General features: G+C 35.4%; 1 protein-coding gene across 1 annotated transcript; it reads left to right on the top strand.

Moving 5' to 3' along the window:
* Positions 1-1,159: 1,159 nt before the first annotated feature.
* Positions 1,160-19,210, top strand: LOC147514583 (aminopeptidase P1-like). The gene is made up of 16 exons (XM_086584076.1): positions 1,160-1,549; positions 1,659-1,722; positions 3,544-3,683; positions 4,480-4,764; positions 4,883-5,005; positions 6,450-6,740; positions 7,083-7,169; positions 9,350-9,417; positions 10,471-10,537; positions 10,681-10,815; positions 10,916-10,996; positions 11,765-11,819; positions 12,494-12,598; positions 13,462-13,533; positions 17,417-17,541; positions 18,562-19,210. Exons 1-16 carry the CDS (start codon positions 1,457-1,459, stop codon positions 18,724-18,726), a joined length of 1,956 nt encoding a protein of 651 aa, XP_086440202.1. The 5' UTR covers positions 1,160-1,456; the 3' UTR covers positions 18,727-19,210.
* The last annotated feature ends 290 nt before the right edge of the window (positions 19,211-19,500 follow it).

Below are 19,500 nucleotides of genomic sequence, written 5' to 3'. Positions count from 1 at the left end.
ATATTCCAACTGGATTGTTCCCAGTGAAAATGTAAAAATGTTGGATTTTAGAACTTAGGCGTCAACGCTCAGTGTCAATATCACTACTTGCTGCTTTAAAACTAAGAGGGGCATCACTAGGAGTGACGCCTAGGACTAATTTTGTCTAGACTAATTTTAAATCCGCACGTCACTCTAAGTGCCCACATGAGCCATGATATGATGGAAAACTCCTCATTAATGATACCATGTCATCTCCATCTCCGTCTCCATTAGAAAGATATTTTAAAGATATTTTTTAGAATAGGGGTGTAAACTTTGCCTAACATTTTATACCGGTTCATTACACGCCCATTTAGAGATGCAACTTATACACCCCTTAAAAATGCCATAAAATTCAGGGGGCGCGGTATTGACACCCCCATAAATGGGACTAGCACACCTTTGATAAAAGTAAAACAATAATGGTTATTTCTTATATGTTATTTTACACCCCACATGCCTATAGTTCTACGGTAAGCAGTTGTTGCGGAATCTCATATCCTACGGCAGTCATCTGTCGTGAGATCGCACAATCCACGACATTGGGTTGCCGCGAGATCCCATATCCCACGGTAGGCAGTTGCCGCGGCATAAATTTTTTATGTTTTTTGTTTTTTTTTCACTTCAAATTTTGCATATTGAACACACATGCCATATGGATACCTCATTTTATTATTTAAAGTTTCTTTATACATTATAAGAATAACACAAAAACCATGACATAAAAAATATATAATAAACTATAATTTTGTTATTTCGCGGCAAATATTTTCATATGATATAAGAAAATGTTGTGATCAAATTAATGAATAAGAGCTTTGATAATTAACACAAACAAAGACTCCATTTTAGTAAACAAAATCATCTCATGACAACTAACATTTTTTTATGATGACTATTAAAAAAAATAAAATAATAATAATGAGGACTCACGCCAACCACCATTCGTGGGATATGAGATCTCGCGGCAACTCAATACTATAGATTGTACGATCCCGGGACAGCTAGGGGTGGGCAATTAGGGTCGTTAGGGCCAAATTCCCATCCCTAACAGCAGCTGCTTGCTGTTAGTATTTATTTTTTGTGTATTTAATAGAGGGGTGCTAGTCTCATTTATAAAGGTATCAATACCGATACTCAAATTCCGTACAGTTTAAGACCTGCTATGGCAAACAAGTCTGACTGTGTTTTGGAAGGTGTGCCCGAAAACATCTTACGTTAGACCCACCACCATTCTTTTTGTCGTATAAGCAGGATCCAAAAACAAAATATCTACAAAATTATTATTTCCAAGTACGACTTTTTGTCCTTTACAGTAACAGTTTCTTAAACAAAAGGATCTAATTGCAATTACTAAAACCTCTTCTCTTTTATTATATATAAAGGGCAATTTTCCATCTCTCTAAAACCAGAAAAACAGAGGAGAGAAAGAAAAATGGGGGACCCACTTGATGCATTGAGGCCATTGATGGCTGCACATAATCCACCACTTGATGCTGTAATTGTTCCATCTGAAGATTACCATCAGGTAAAGGATTGTAATTTTTCGTTTTAATAGTTAAAAAGTTTAGATTTTTAACGTTGTTTTTTAGTCCAAGTGAACTGATTGTGTGTGTGTGTGTTTTTTTTTAATGCAGAGTGAATATGTGTCTGCAAGAGATAAAAGACGTGAATTCGTTTCTGGATTCACTGGAAGTGCTGGTAAGTTATGTTGTTTGACTTCTTTCTTAAAATAATTGGAGAGTGTGATTTTTTTATTCTAATGAAATTTTTATTAGGATGTTTCGAAGTTGTGTAGTGGATTTAGTTATAGGTGTGAACAATGTGTAAAACAATAGACTTTAAATGAGATTTTGTTAGAAGTACTGAAAGTCGTATTAGGACTTACAATTAAGGATTCAGAAATCTGCAGTCAAGTTCAGTCAACATCAGCCAACTAACTAACTCTAGAATCTGCAACAAATTCTGTGAGTGTAACTGTTTGATCTGTTGTAGGTATTCACTCATTGATAACGATCCTTTCTTAAGATTTTGAAGCCTAGTTTTAAGTTGGCTTACATGAGCTCGAGAAACTGTCTAGAAGTTGGAATTCCCACAACATAAGGAAGCATATCTTCACTTAATGTTGCGTTTAACCAGATAAGAAGCATTTGATCACGCTTGATCCATGATATATATGCAGGATTAATAACATTTCCATTACCAGTTGTAATAACTTGAGATGGACAAGGATCCGTACCTTCAACTAGCCAAACAGATCATAAGTTTGTAGAATAGGTAAGAATAACGACCTCCACATTAGATAATTGTCCTTCTTGAGCTTAATTGACACCATATTAGAAATATTCTGAAAAGAATAAGATTGAGACTGTGGTGGTGTTGCCATTGGTAAAGCAGAAGAATTAAACACATGATTCTGGGTCGTGAATCCTTGATTCTGCATAAAGGGATCTTGATGCTGATTTGATACGTTAACAGCTGGAGATTGAATACCAAAATGAACACCTTGATTGAGTGGATTGATCCTTTGAGTTGATTGTAACGAAAAACCTGGTGGAACTTGATTGAACCCATTAAAACCAGATGGAACTTGATTGAATCCATTAAAACCAGATGTGAATCCATTAAACCCAGATGGAACTTGATTGAATCCATTAAACCCAGAAGGAACTTGATTGAAACCATTAAAACCAGAAGGAACTTGATTTTGATCCGATTGAATTGAACCGGAAGCTACAAGAACATTAATATTTTGACTTTGAGATTGAAAAGCTAGATTTGAAGCGTTGGCAGTAGAAGTATTTTGATTTTGATCTTGAGATGGAGCAACAACTGTAGATGGATTGATATCTCCATTGTTTAACTGAATTGAAGAACTCATATTGATGTTTCCATCATCAATTGGTAAGTTAGGGTTTGAGTTCATGTTTATTCTTGAAGAAAAATTTGTTGAAGAAGAAGGTAATTGATTCTGATTTGTTCTTGCCATTGTTTAAATGGAAGAAAATAGGATTGAGCTTGAATTCGTTAATGGTGGATCGACACCGTTTGGTGAAAACTGCTCTGATACCAAAATAGAAATTGAACAAAACAATGATTTCATTTCTATTTCTTACCATAGACTTTAAATGAGATTAAACATAACTTGTACTGTCTCTGACACTATTATTCTTTTTAATAAAATTTTCTTGGGTGCGAAAGTAAGTGTGAGAAATATGTGTTAGAACACTTATAAGCATAATAGGTTTGAAGGCGCTGTGCTTCACTTAAATTTTTTTATCTTGTAGTTGAAACACTGCTCATTTATCTCAACATCAATCACCACGACCTTAATTGTTTAGTCAATTACGAATTAAATGCCTTTGGTTAGGCAGCCTGCACAGTTCTGTCCATCATTTTGTGTTGTTTATTGGACTGCATGATATTGGTCTTCACACGAAATACTTATATTATTACCTTATTTTATTTATTTTTTAACTTTTGACACTAATAAAATATGACATCCTTAAACTTTTTATTCAGGTTTGGCACTTATAACCATGAGTGATGCAAGATTATGGACCGATGGGCGGTACTTTTTGCAGGCAAACCAAGAGCTGAGTGATCGCTGGAAGCTCATGCGTATTGGAGAAGATTCAACTCTGGAGAATTGGATATCTGATGTAAGTCATTGAAGTGTAGTAGTTACGATTTCTTCTTTTAAGGTGATTGTGTCATTTGAAAATGATATGCCTTTGGGTGGGTTGTTGCAATATCAGTTTCCAGTATATCATGCTTTTGTTTGATGAAGGTAAAACCTATACATGTTTATACTTGCGTGTATTCATTTCTTCTTTTTTATACACCATTATTGTGGTCTACATGTGCATATTTCGTGACAGTTGTCATCTTCTATCATTTGCATTTCCAGACGGGAAATATCCATCCGGAATATCTCTATTGTTTCAGAAACTTCTCTTTGATGTTTATCCTAGATACAAAATATCCACTAAAAATTGGAATATGAAGATATATTGGTAGATTGGTAGTTTCTATACTTTTTGTATGTTTGAAAATAATTTGGGAGTCTTATATGATTTTGTCTTCATCTTTCTAATCAAATAGCTATTTGTTAAAACATTTTGGTTTGGTTTTTCCTGTGTATTATATTGTATGAAGGCATATATTTGAAATACCGCAATTGCTAAGATCCAGAAGTTCTTTCAGCTAATAGTTTCTTCCAATGCACACACACCCCTGCACACAAGAAGAAAGAAAGACCTGTTAGATTATTTTTCGCCCTAAGTCTGAAACAGAAACAAAAAGAAAGATGTTCAAACTTTGCATATCTAAGGTTTCTCTCAAATAAGAACTTTGCCCGTGTAGAAGTTCATGACGTGGGGCGTTCTTTTCCAAATTAATATCTAAAGCACTAAACGTTGTTAGTTTATCTGTATTAATTGTGGCCATTTCTATTAGAATCTTCCCAATGAAGCCACTGTGGGGGTCGATCCTTGGTGTGTATCGGTGGATACCGCACAAAGATGGGAGAACATTTTTGCTAAAAAACAGCAAAGACTAGTTCAATTGTCTGTAAACTTGGTTGATGAAGTTTGGAAAAGCCGGCCTCCGGCAGAAACGAACCCTGTTATTGTACATCCAATTGAATACGCTGGGCGTACAGTTGCAGAAAAGTTGACTGAGTTGAGAGAAAAACTTACCAAGGAAAAAGCTTGTGGCATCATATTTACAGCACTGGATGAAGTAAGTGCAACTTATCCTGATTTTTCATGTGATCTTGTTTGGAAGCCATCGTCTGAATCTTCCAATAATTTGGTACCTTTTCTTGGTGATAATTACGTTGTTAATGTCGTCTATGTAGGTTGCTTGGCTGTTTAATGTTCGTGGAAGTGATGTAGACTACTGTCCTGTCGTTCATGCATTTGCTATAGTAACAACTGGCTCAGCTTATTATTATGTGGACAAGAGAAAGGTGTCTACTGAGGTTAGTTTACTTATATATCACCAGAGATCATTTGATGATGTGAGTGATAAAAAGAAAGATCATGTGATGATATTCCTTTATGAAGTTGTAATTTGCTCTTTAGATGTTTACATTTCATCCATAGAGCATGCCATTTTTTAATGAAGATTGCCTGATAAAGTGGCTACTGCAATCTTTATATCCATTCAGCTATTTAGTATAATTAAGTATTATTATAATCTCTTTCAAACATCTTGGACATAAAACTTGGAAGTCTATCTAGTCAATGTGTGCTGATGGATATGTCTTACTTTGGGTAACTTTGAAAGTAAATTCGTGTTAAGAACATGATCCAGACTTTTCCTGATCTATTTCTAAATTTTTAAAGATGTGGGCATAATTTTAAGGTGCCAATACACTGTATGTATTTCATTTTTTAAGCTTGTTCTAGGTGGTGTACTAAGTATTCTTAAGGGCATTGAAAACAATTTTTCTTGTGAGTGGATGGTTGGGGAGACAACTAAAATTATAGTTTTGTGGCATGATACCTAGGATGACCCCAGATTTTGCAACTCAATGTTGTTTTTCTTTACAAAATGGAGGGCGCAGGTTTTGTAAGCTTTTGACATCTAAATGGTTTACTTTCTGTTAAATACACTTACAAAATCTTGGAGAAAGCTTGCAATCTATGGGGAAAAAGAGGATGCTGCTATTTTGGGTTGTTAATAAAAGTTTATTTTTTAGGTTGCACAGGATCAAGCGTTCTTATGCTTGATTAACATTTCCAGCATTTTTTATAAACAATAAAACATGAAACCAAGATGTTCAGGTTGATTGCGCATTCTGCTTAGTCAGTATTCATTATTGAATGTCATGAAGCCTTGGGAGGTTGGGCCCAAGGTCTTGGGTTTGATTCCAACCCTAAACAGGGAAAAAGGGATTTTAGGGGGATAGGGAATAGAATTATAACTAACAAAAAATAAAATAAAATAAAAAATCAACTGCACTGTTGCCTCATTCTTTGCTGAGTGATTGTTGTCTATTAGAGCTTCGACTGGTGTACTCACGTTTATGCTTTCTATCCATTTATCTAGAATTAACAGTTTCCATCTCTCTTTTGATCATTATAAATGAAATTATGAGAAGTAGGAAAGGGGACTATGTTGATAATAAGTAATGCAACCCACTTCCCCCCCTTCTGTTGCTAAGAGTAAAAATTTGTCTGTAGATAAGATTGCTTAGAAGTGAAAACGTAATATCATGTTAATTGGAGTTTACTCTTACGTGGATGCCAATGCCACCTGAACGAACCTACGTTAAGAAACCACCATGTTCGTTTGATTCTTCTTTTTTTCTTTTAAATTTACTATCTATTCACAGTCATTATTAGTATATACATTTTAACTAGAGAACAGACATGTTAATTGGTGTCATTGTTAATATTGTCAAAGTTTTCTGTTCACAGGTCAACTCTTATATGGAAGAGAATGGAATCGAAGTTCGTGATTATGGTGCAGTGAGCTCTGATGTGGGCTTGCTTGCCTCTGGTCAACTAAACTCTGCAAGTGGTAAAAGTGAGTTGACTGCAAGTGGTAAAAGTGAGTTGACTGCAAATGGTAAAAGTGAGGTGAGGGAAAATGATAACAGCCGGATATGGGTTGACCCTGGTACATGCTGTTATGCCTTGTATTCAAATTTGAAACCCGACCAGGTTTTCCTCCAGCAGTCACCTTTGGCCCTTGCAAAAGCTATCAAGGTAAAATATATCGGACTGCAATATTAAGTTTTACTATTTCCTTGTTTCTTAAGAAAGTGATTAATGCAATTTCTTTACTTATGTGGTACTGATTAGCAGAGTTGAATATGTTTCTCTTAAAAAATAATATTGATCGGTACCATTTGTTCTTTGAGGTATCCATGATAATTTCGGGGTTTCAGTGGCCAAGTGTTCTTCTTTTGGCTTGAAACAATTTGCTTGTTATCTCATTCAAAAAATGTTTCCTTTTTTGTACCACAATTCTGGATTTGAGGTGTACGTGGTTTATACATAGCATAAGTTGAAATCTGCGTATCTTGACCAAATATCTTATGACTCCAGAACCCTGTTGAATTGGATGGTTTAAGAAAAGCTCATATCCGGGATGGGGCAGCTGTTGTACAGTATCTTGCATGGCTGGATAAGCAGGTATGTCCATAAGTGATTCTTTAAAACTATGTATATCATGTTAAAGCTACTTTTACATTGTTCTTACCTCTTCATCAATTTTCTGATTTTGCTGTTTGGAAACACAATTTTGTGCATGCTCTCTTTTGTTTATGAGGATTTTTTTATTTTTTTTATCCTACTCTTATAAGATTTTTCCTCCCTAAATGGGGTTTTAAAATACTCAGATATTTTATTGTCAACCTTCAAGTGTCCACTTTGAAGGTGCCAAGGATCATTGTCTTTGTTGGTCACTGAACCTTCATTATAGGCCTTCTTCAATAGGGTGATTGTTTTTGGGGGTTCGGTTATTGATGTGTTAAATGCAATATTTAATTATCCAATTAGAATAGATTTGATGTCCAGATTGTTGTAAAAACACTTAATTATTATAATATGCAATGTACCAGTTTAGGGATGTCCACCGGATCATAGTTAAATGCAATTTACTTATGTGGGATTGGGTGTCGTATTTACCAATTTGTAGGGGATTAAAATTGGAAGATCTTGTATTTAGATGGGATTCCATGGTGGAGGTTTAGCTTTTGTATGCTTGTAATTTTGTAGTGTTAATCTCTCACACTACATCACTATTATTATTATTAATAGAATATTGTTTTGCTGATAAAAAAAATGCAATGTATCATCACCTTTTTTGCATTTTAGATACTATACTAAAATTTTGTCACTTGAGTACCTTGTACATTCTAAATAGTTTCACTTTTGTACAATGGCCCAATTCCAGTCAACCAAGTGCTAATGGGCCACTTGAGTCCTACACGTTTCTGTTAATTTCATTACGTGGCATAAAGACGTTGGTGATTTTGCCACTCAAGCTGAAATCCATGCACGTGACACCAATTCCCTCTCTTTCTGTAACAATCTTCAATGTCTTCTTCTCTATAAATGTTAGTTCCCCTCGTAAACTTTAATTATTCAATTCCAAAATTGACACCCAAATTGAACACCAAATAAAAACCCCCAAATTTCCTCCCTTTTCCAGGGTTTCTATTCTTCTCAGTTACAACCTCAAATGTCGTCAATTAGGGTTTCAAAACTTACTTGAATTGAGTTGCAGATCCTAATATCGACAAAAGGTGTAATACGATCAATTAGCTAGGGTTTTCAAGAATTAGGTTTTTTGAAATTTCAGAGGTATATATTTTGGAGAAAGAGATGGAATTTTTGGGTTGGAGATAGAGAATAGGGTTTTGTGCTAGATCTTCAATTTTTGCTACTTTGATGATGGTTGGGCTTGGGATGGAAGTTGAGAAATGGGAGGGAAATGGGGGTCACATGTTTCTTGCGTGCTTTGCTTTGAGCTTGTGTAGTGATCCAAAAACGTCTCTATGCCACGTAAACAAAGGACACGATTTGTGTGGGGTTCCGGTGGCTACGTTAGCACTAGTTAAACAGAAATTGGGCCATAGTACTCACCTGAATTTTTTTAATTGTCCAAGGTAGTAAAGTGATAAACTATTGAATAGTATGTTAAAAAGATGATAGTACATTGTATAAATAGAATTTAAGTGTTGTAAAAAGCGTATCTACTAGATCTATTGCATTTGACAACAAGTTCTGTGCAATGAAATCTATTTTTCGTTAGCAGTGTTTTGAATACCCATTTCGAGCGGATGATGGTTATCTACTAGATCTATTGCTTTTGACAACAAGTTCTGTGCAATGAAATCTATTTTTCGTTAGCAGTGTTTTGAATACCCATTTCGAGAAGATGATGGTTATATTAACACTTTACACTCTGTTGTGGTTTACCGGTATAAAATCTCGGTCACCGTTAGTGTTGATATCTGTCATACTAAGGCTTGAAAGAGACATTAAATGTACATGAAACTGAGAAAAAAAAATGTGAGCAGCAGCCTACAGGCGAATTATTAAGGGCTGCTTATGTATATGTTGAAACACAATTGTTTAAGCAAAACAATTTGGAACACGTGTAACATGGTCCACACACACCCTCTCTTTCAAATGTATAAATTTGTATGCCCCGTCTTTGGAAACATTATAGTTTCTGTCCTAATGGTACTTACATATCCATTTGTATGCTAGCATTCTATATGTGACATTCTTGATATTCATCTACTGTTATAGGGTAGTTAGTCTTTCTATAACTGAATACAGGATATGATCTCTTACATATGCAGATGCAAGAGAATTATGGGGCAGCAGGTTATTTCTTGGAGCCAGAAGGGACACATAAGAGAAAACATGTGTAAGTGTTTTTCAATCTTGAAGTTATTGTTAATGAATTTGGTAAAAACTTAAACTATCCAGGTCCTTGCACATGTTTCAATGTCAAAAATTGTTTATAATGCTCATATTTTTCTTTGTAATTAAAATGTATTCCTGTGTTTGTCTGTGCTTTTCCGAGTAAACTTCTGGGCATGATTTTTTTCATTTTATGGTTGGTTTTGCAGATTCACATAGTAATGAATTCGCAGGCTATAAATTACTATTTTGTGCTCTTATGTCAATTTAATCTGTATGATTTTATCTACAAAAATATTTAAAAATGATATAACTATATCTGCTTTCCGCTCGAGAGTCTTGTTTACTCAAATTTTTAAAGAATCCCATTTTTTTTTGACAAAATGGTTCAACTTTGTAGGTCAAGCTGCCTAGAAAAGATATTAATAGTTAACTTCATTCCTGTATGGGTGTCAAAGGGTATCCATATACTATCTGCTTGGAACTGATAATATTAGGGCATAGTTATGGGAGATTGATACTTGATATTTATGAGAAAACTTAACATTTGGAACCGGGGGGGGGGAGATGTTGGTGTTATACTGGGAGGTAAGATGAGGAAGAAATTTGAGGGAGGAGTGGAGGACGAAGATAGGGGAAGGAAGAAGAAAGTGGGGTATATTTTTAGCCTATGGGGAGAAAACTCGCTTAGCTCATGGTTAAATTTAGGTCGCAACAGATTGGCCAGCTGTTTCAGATGCGACTTTCCACTCACATGCTTGGCACATAACACCTCATAGCACCTGCTGGAAATAGTTGTTGCTTACTCACAATTTTTAATTTGGATTTCTTTTCCTTCAGTCTCCATCCTTGTTCTCCAGCATTTTGACCTTCCATACTGCATATCACTTCTTTGGTCATCCCTTTTATTAGACCTACTACGCCCTTACCAATATTTATGAAGAGTTCTGAAAACAAGTTTTGCTGACAAACACCATTTGAGTTTTTCTTCTCAGACCTGTTAGGCTGTTACTGATTTCGATGATCTAATGTGTGCTATTTTTGCAAATTATGTCAGGGAAACCGGAAAGCTAACAGAGGTATCTGCTAGCGATAAATTGGAGAGCTTCCGTGCATCAAAAGAGGTATATTTTGTTATTATTTGACGTTCATTCTACAGTAGCAAAAAGTTTCATTAGGGAGGGAGATTCTTTGTTGTAAATTTTACACGCGGATACGTATAGTGATTATTATCTGACCTCTTTCTACCTTATCGATCCTTCTGCAGCATTTTAGAGGGTTAAGCTTTCCTACCATTTCATCTGTTGGGCCAAATGCAGCAGTTATTCATTACCAACCCGAGTCAAATACATGTTTAGAGCTTGATGCAGATAAAATTTATCTTTGTGATTCTGGTGCCCAGGTTTGTAACAACTATAATATATAATTTGTGGTAATTGTTGAAGATGTGAAATTGGTAAAATTGTTTACCTTCACTGAAATTGGTAATTGTATGTTTGAAGTATGTAGATGGAACAACTGATATAACACGCACTGTTCACTTTGGGAAACCTTCAGCACATGAGAAGGCATGCTATACTGCGGTAGGTGAACTCTCTTTTGTTATATTTGGTATTCAATTTCATCAGCCTACAGTTAAACTCTGGTAGAATTAATGCCCCTTACTTAATACTTTTGTTTAGGTACCCATTGGTGTTGATTGGTATTTCTGTTTCACCTATTTTTTATTGAGTCGATTCTTAGTTTGTTGCTTACTGTTGATAATTTTTGATAACTCTAAAATTTAAATGAGATGTTTACATAATAAAACCCGGGATTTTAAAATCCTTATAAATTGAAAATTCCAGAAATACATAAGACCTGAACCCTATTAATAGAGTTTCCATAAAATATAAACTCCATATCTGAAGCAGTGAGATTTTTTAAGGCGAAAAGTATATGCCATTATAAACTTATCATTGCCATGCGATGTTATTGCCAAGATCTCCCAATAAACCAACCATCCAAGCAGCCCGACCCATTTTAACATTTCTCAAGGCCTTAGCTTTTTTTTTTGCTTGGTAAAAGTTAAATTGTATTCGATCAAAGAAAACGTAGGTCAAGATAACCTACCATTACAAAGTATATATATGCAAAACAAACCAAAAGTAAACCAACCACCCTATTCAAGACTCTCTAATCTCTATAAATAATATCTTCCCATCTAGCTACAAATGTTCAATAACAAATATTTCTAAGGCCTTAGCTATTAGTTTATATCCTATACTATTTTCATTGGTTTTCTGAAGTGTTTTGGTGTACTTACATTTTCTTTTGTTTCCTGAGTGCTTTTTTTTTGTTGATTGATATAGGTTCTTAAAGGCCATATCGCGTTAGGCGCTGCCAGATTTCCTAACGGGACGAATGGTAAAATTATTTCTTCAAGATTCGTTTTCTGTTAACCTTGATTTGATGGTTGCCTTTGTATATGCTTGAACAATATATAGTGGGTTCCATGTGTAACACTCTTTATACCACATTTTTACAATGCACCCCTACAAGAAGAATTAAGGTCTCCACTAAAAATCAGCTCTTTTTCAAAATTCCTAACCTTGTCAAAACTCAAAAGTCTTCTCAGATTTTGAATTCTTCTGAGAGTCCAGAAAGTATGTTTTGCAACCTTCTTTTGGTAAGGTAATTTGTGTTAGATTGATTGATTATTTTTTTATTTATGTTTTTTGGGGTCTGTGGAGATGATCTCCAAGGCAGAAAGGTCTTATCCAGAAAAAAAAGAAAGAAAGATCTTGATTCATCTTGTAGGGTGCGGTTGGAGTGCATTGTAAATGTGTTTTTTAAGGAACCTGCTTTTTTCTTTCTCTCTTGATGGTTTGCTGAACATTCATAACTGAAATTCCTATTCCATACGCAAAGGAGATCATCTCCACAAAAGATTAGCCTTTAATTCATTACGTATGTTCAATTTTGGTAAGGATGTCCAGAGCCTGCCCAAGATGTGTGTGTGCATGTACATGGTATGTATGTTTGTCGATAAGACTGAAAATAGGGGTTGAAACCACTAACTGAAATATTATTTTCCACAGGACATGTTCTTGACATTCTTGCTCGAGTTCCATTGTGGAAGTATGGACTTGATTATCGACATGGTACTGGTCATGGGATCGGGTCTTACTTGAATGTTCATGAAGGTCGGCGGAATCTGACTCTAAAATTAATGTCCTTTTATTTGTAGGTAAAAAATGAAGGCATGGTATTACTCTAGCTTAACAATGTTTACCAAACCTTGGAACCTTGGAACAATCTAAATAATAACTATATTCATTGCAAATTGTGTCTTACAATGTAAACCTAGGTCATGGAATTAGGAATTAAGATCTTCTGATAAGGCTTTCAAGGTTAGATCTACTTAATAGAACAAAAAACAAATTTTTTTTTTGGAGAAATGCATGCTAGATATTGTGCGTGGAAAATTTACCAGTTTGGCGCTTAGTAGAAACGTAGTACATGTGTTGGGACCCGTTTGTTTCAAATGCTGATTGCTGGTTCTGGTTGCTGAGTGAAAGGTATTTGGTTAAGTTGCTGAACTGTGTCCTGAATGGGTGTTCCAAATGTATTTAAATTTTAAAGCCATTCAGCACCATTAAGCAATTTTTTTTTCTTAATGCTGAGTGCTGAATACGAGATGGAGTCATTCAGCACTTAGCACTCAGTACTCAGCACTTTTTAAGGGGACTCCCACATTAAGCACTCAAATTGAACTCATCAACTGTAAGCGTGGGTTATTCTTTATGTTTTCTCTTGGTTTGGTACACCTAAAAATGTCGGCTTTTCAGCAGAAATGACGTTAGATCTTCTCTAGAGAAACTTTGTGGTTGTACCACTGGACTTCAATTGCTATACAGCCTATACTATAAACTTTTTGAGCGTTTCCTTGTACTCACCATCTGCCTCCTTCATTCATTTGTGTTTTCTCTATGCTTCTGAGAACTTTATGATAATACATTTTTTTATCATCTGCTGAAATAATTGTTTCCTTACTGCTGTTTTATAGGACCACATATGATCAGTTTTAAACCACAAGCTCGAAATGTGCCTTTACAGGCTTCAATGGCTGTAACAGATGGTTAGTAATTAGTAGTACCTTAGTAGTTTCTAACATGTATCCAATTGCTGCACAGTAATCCCCTTTGTCTATTATGGTTCCACTACTTGGTGGTTTGTTTACTGTTAAAATTGATGTCTGGCATGCCTGATGTTTTATTTGAACTTTTTTATTTGATTTATTATCTCTTCATTTTGCTTCAGTTGCTTAGAAATCCTTTTTATTTATTCAAGCATTTCGAGATGCGACAGTAGAATTTTTTTTCCATTGATTTATACCAGACAACTTATGGTTTTAGAGTTCATATTAGAGGTAGTACTAGGATGGGTGACCTCCTGGGAAGTCCTCATGTTGCATCCCTTGTTTTTTGTTGATAAAAAGAAAGAATTCACTTTCTTATAAAAGTTGGGATTACGTGTTCTTTTCTTTCCGATCATTTGCCTTAAACTTATCAGGTGATGCCATCTCTGTTGGTGTAACCAAAAACAATTGATCCTTTAAAGATCAGGAGAATGATTTGGATTTGGCTTATTATAGTTATTTTTGTAATTGTTATTATATTATTACTATTATTACCATAATAATAATAAGTTTTTGGGCGAGACAAGAAAGAGACTCGCCCTGTCAAAGGGATAGTAGCAGATTGCTGGCGATGACTTGGTGAAGGGAATCTATGAAAGAAGGTTGTCAAACCGAGATTCGACCTACTAGAGCGGTCGGCCCGCACTCTATATTTGGAAAAAGAGGGAGCGGGATAGGAAAAACAACCATTTGACTTTGGCACATGTGGTGGTTGGTTTGGCTAGGCAACTTAATGGAAATAAAATATTGCAGTCGCATCTATAAACATGTGCTGAGTTTTGAGCAGGTATTTTGTTAGCAAATATCATGCAGTCAACTTTTAGGAACACCCTGGTCCACAACTATTCACGTTTTGCAGTGTCATTTTTTCTTTTGCTGCTCCGTGAAACACTACATAGATTGTTAGAAGTAGTTATGGTGTGAAATGTTTACACTGCACTCTTGTGCAAAAGATCAGATAGAGCTTTCTCAGTTTGTAAGTACATACAAAAATCAACATGGCAAGGTAATATCTTCTCATTTTTCCATCAAATCAAGAGATTGAGAAATCAAGAGATATGAATTACTCTTGCTTGCACTTCGTGATGTGGGTGGAAATTTTGGAGAAGTGGATAAGAGATTATGGGTGTGGCTAAGGAAATTTTAACTCTTTACCGTTAAAACATTTTACGATGTTTTGGCTAAGGAGTAAATGATTTTTTTTTTTGATAGTGAAATGAATAAAATGATCTTCGATTTTCCATTCATGCGGATTTGGAAGAACTCCATCCCTCAGAGAATTGCATTATTTTTTGTTGGGGTGCTTTCTTGGATAGTATTCATACCATTGACAATTTGAATTGGAGGGGGTATGAATATTGACAATGTATGAGTGTATTGAAAGGTAGTGGAGGACAATGTCGACCGCCTTCTTCTTAATTGTTCCTTTGCTTTAGGGATTTGGCACTATTCTTTGCATCTTTCGATGTTACTTGGGCGCCACCATCTGATATTAATGAGGCCTTGGGAAGAGTATTATTGGCGGCCCACTTTCTAACAAAGGAAAATGATTAGCAGATCACCTTCCAAACACGATGTAAAGAAAGAAATTTGAGGATATTTGAACAAAAGGGGAAGGGGATGCATAACCTACAAAATCAACCACCTGATCTAGTATGCAAAAAATATATCCCAAGACTAGTTTCCATCATTCTAAACTACATGCTATTGAACATTCTGCATTTTGTTGCAAGAGTTGTCAACAACCAAGAGTCTATGTGCAACTAAAGGTCTCTGTCTTAGTTGAGTCTTCTTAATCGTAGTAGGTTCTTGAATAGTGGGGTATTCTGCTTAGGGGTGGCAGTTTTGAACATGACCCGCGAACCCGACACGAAATTAGCGGTTCGGGTTTGGAAAAAGGCTTTTGGGACATTTAAGGGTTGCCGCCCAACCCGTCAAATAAATGGGTTGGGTTAGGGTTACAAATGTTAACCCGGTTAACCTTTGAGTAGACCCGATTAGTTCTCAGGTTGAATGCGTCGTGTTATCGATCTGTCAATTTGTGACTGTATGATATGTTAAGAACTTAAGATATGTTTTTTAAACTTTTTAGACCCCAATTACCTAAAATAAAAGAGAATAATCATTTACATTGAACCTTAAATTCAAACTTATAAATAAAATTCAACATTGATCTATGGTGACATATCAATAAAATCTAGTATTTTATTAGTTATCTTATTGCTGTTATTTTTAGTCTAGTATACAATTTGTTACCTATGGATATTGATTTTATTTTACTTTACTTATTGGGATTCTATACTTGTTTACGTTAGCAAAAGTAGCAAAAGTGAAAATTTACTTACAGGTTATCTGTAAACCGACCCAATTTTGACTTGCTAGCTTACCGGGTCATAGGTCAAGTAACCTGTTGATTTGGTGGGTTGGGTTTGGTTGGACAATCTTGACCAGTTCATCAAATGGATTGGGTTTACTCCTTCAATTCGTGACCTGATTTCAACCTGGCATGAGCACGATCCGACACGACATTTGGCTTACTGTATGTGCTAGAGAGTTAACTTGCTGGCGCCTGGCTGATACGCTATTGAATCTATAAGGGTAACTTCTTGAATCACCAGTGGACCAAGTGATTGGGACATTACTGCCCGTGGACCACTTTAATCCCAACAAGGACGTGTACTTTTGGTTTGTTGTTGTTGTTTTTTTTATAAAAGTGGATACAATAGACAATGAACAAAGTAGTAATCAGTGCAATGTCTTTAATAACCTTTGTAAAGAAAACCAATATATTAGTTAAGTTTAGATCTAATGACCATGGTATTCTTATGTCCAATCCATGCAATTAATGTATGAAATTTCTCTTTCCCAAACCTTGCCAACTAATAGGGTAAGGACCAATAAAAAATCTTTAACCTAAACCTGAATATTTTTTGAAATATTTTTCATCCCAAGAAACATCTCTATCCAAATTGTTGTTTCAAAAATTCTTTTTCTTCTTCTTCCTTAAAACCTCCAAGCAAATTCTTTAAGCAACTACATATCTTTTTTGATAATTGGGTAGTGACTACTTGAAAAATTTGATTGTTTTAAGAAGGAAGAAGAAGAATTTTGGAAACACAATTTGGATAGAGAGGTTTTTTGGGATGCAAGAAATATTTAAAAAAATTAAGGTTTGGGGACCTATTAGTTGGCAAGGTTTGGGAAAGAGAAATTTCATGTATTAATTGCATGGATTTGACATGAGAATACCATGGCCATTACACATCTAAACTTAGCTAATAATTTGGTTTTCTTTACAAAGGTCATCAAAGATATTGCACCAATTACTTTATTCATTGTTTATTGAATCACAAAATCAAAACCACTTATATAAAAAAACAATCCCAAAGTACACGGTCCTGGTTGGGATTAAAGTGGTCCACGGGCAGTAATGTCCCAATCATTTGGTCCACGGGTTATTCAAGAAGTTACCCAATCTATAAATCATTCTATATATCTCTAGCCAGTTAAGAAGAGGGTTGAAATTTGAAAAGGTCTTGTAATCAAGGAAATGCATGATACTGTGGAATTGCATAAGTGTACTTTTTAGACCAAAATGCTATTAACTGTTGAAAATTGTTAAAATAAGAAGTAATCTTGTATCTGCTTTTTCCCTTTTTAGAATGAGCACCTAATCTAATTAAATTTTCCAATTTGAATTAATTCACATCCAATGTATCTGAAATAGGTTTATTTTATTTCTCTCTGCATGTTTGTCTAGTAAGAACATACGATTTCTCTTCTAGGTGGTTGACATTTGTGTTTATTTAAACTGTGTATCCAGAACCTGGTTACTATGAGGATGGGAATTTTGGCATAAGATTGGAGAATGTGCTTATAGTCAATGAGGCTAACACAAAGTTCAATTTTGGGGAGAAAGGTTACTTGTCTTTTGAGCATATAACATGGGTAAGTTCTTTTGTATACTCAATTACTCTATACTGTTATCACGTCTTCAAGGATAATATTCACATTAAACCAATTCTAAGTGAATATCTGATATTTAATTAGTTTGCAAAGCAGCATCTTGAGGATTGGACCCTTGATTGGCTATGGGCCCAAGAATCTGTTAATACATTGCTTCAGTCAAAAGCAAGGAATGAATCAGTTGTAGAAATTATGGATGTTTGAAAATTCAATTATTTCTTTACGAACTGGCTGAGTTCTTTACATCCTGGTTACTATTATTAATCTCGTTTCCTCATAAATTAGGAATTATACTTGGAGATCAGCCGTTTGTTTAACATGTCCAACCTAGTGGTTGGCCTAATCTTCTTGTTCACTGCTTTTCTCTTTTCCAAGCACCCATCTGAAGCCAAGGAGTGCGGACTAGAGATATGTTAGTCCAACCTCTCTTGGATGTCAACTCCTCAGTTGTTGCTAATGATCCGGATTTGTAAATGCCTTCCCGGATCTACTGCCATAGGATAAGGTCACTGGTCCCTTACCCACCGTAACTGACCCACTTCAAACGTAGAGCTAGAAGTAGTCACTTTCTGTAGGATGCTCTTAGTTTATTATGACCCACAACAACCAATTACCTAAGAATGCTAAGTTAACCTAATGCAATTCTACAACCTAACGCTCATGTCTGTGTAGAAACATACCTTGTATTAAACCACTAGGTGGAAGCTATGCCTTTCTTCGTAATCCCGCGTGGAATTCTTATTGCTCAATTCCAATTATGTCCTTAATACTCAATACCTGGGTCAATAAGTTTCATTCCTCTGCGGGATCTTCACTGGCTGGTGAGAGGCATTGGATGTCTAATATGGGTTATAGAAGTGCCACTCATGGCTTGTGAAAGGAGAGAGGTGGACTAGAGAAATACTTTGATAAAAAATAATGCGAGCATTCTTTTCAATATTTTGTACTTCACACATTTCTGTAAGTTCAGTTGAGTATTGGAATGTTGTCCCTTATCTGCAGGCACCTTACCAAAAGAAATTGATGGACGTGAGCTTGTTGGCGCCGGATGAGATTGAATGGGTGAATACATATCATTCTAGATGCAAAGAAATTCTGGCGCCATATCTGGATGAATCTGAGATGGCATGGTTGAAGAGAGCCACTGAACCCGTAACTGCTGTGTAGCATACAGGGTTTCAGTTTCCATTGGACCGTCATCTGTCACGCCAGTATGACAGTGCACAGGGGTCAAATTGTGAAAAAGGATAGTGCTGGGATTTCAAAAATAATGCGTATTTCTTATATATAAATTAATGGTGATTTACCGCTTCAATTGAAAGTATTCTGGCAATTCTACACTTCATGAGAACTTGGAGCATTTTCTCTGTTCATATACCGAGTTTATAGATAACTCATTCTGATGTAGATCATTAGTTTGATATTGTCAGTGTCATGGGCATGCGCCCTTAGTTGAGTCCAAGCTCATGGTTTGAGTCCATTCGTTAGTTGTGACACATGTCGTGTTTCTATTGGTTGGTTTATGCTTTCTAGGGTTAGTATAAATAAGGGCTTATAGTTAGGATTTGAGGGAGATGTTTTAGTTGTGTTTATGTGTGTGGTTTGTAATTGAGAGATTCAATAAAAGAGTGATTTTTAGGTTGTTTTTTAATTGTGTTTCAATTAAAGGGTAGATCTTGATTAAGTGTTGCTTCCGCCACTTCAATCTACATTACATTCGAAGTTTGCATGTGTACCATCCGATGTTTGATCTCAACTCCTCTCTCTCCCTTTTTTTATAGATAAATTGTGCCGAGGAAATGTGCATGGGGAACCTAATCAGTAATCATGTATAGGGATGGCTTCTTTCTCATGTCTAAAACGTTTAAGTTGTTTGAGTGGTGGCCCTGCCAATCTTCGCGTTCCTTCTCAAAGTAATTTATTTTTCCCCGAGTGATTGCA

This window comes from Coptis chinensis, chromosome 2, assembly GCF_015680905.1.
Source record: "Coptis chinensis isolate HL-2020 chromosome 2, ASM1568090v1, whole genome shotgun sequence".
In the NCBI taxonomy this organism is placed as follows: domain Eukaryota; kingdom Viridiplantae; phylum Streptophyta; class Magnoliopsida; order Ranunculales; family Ranunculaceae; genus Coptis; species Coptis chinensis.
This window is presented reverse-complemented; position numbering and strand designations above follow the sequence as displayed.

Excerpts from the sequence above, each read along its gene's own strand:
- LOC147514583 (XM_086584076.1), top strand. The coding sequence starts at position 1,457 with ATGGGGGACCCACTTGATGCATTGAGGCCATTGATGGCTGCACATAAT. Across the intron at positions 1,723-3,543 it reads TGGATTCACTGGAAGTGCTG|GTTTGGCACTTATAACCATG; the intron begins GTAAGTTATGTT and ends CTTTTTATTCAG. Across the intron at positions 4,765-4,882 it reads TATTTACAGCACTGGATGAA|GTTGCTTGGCTGTTTAATGT; the intron begins GTAAGTGCAACT and ends TCGTCTATGTAG.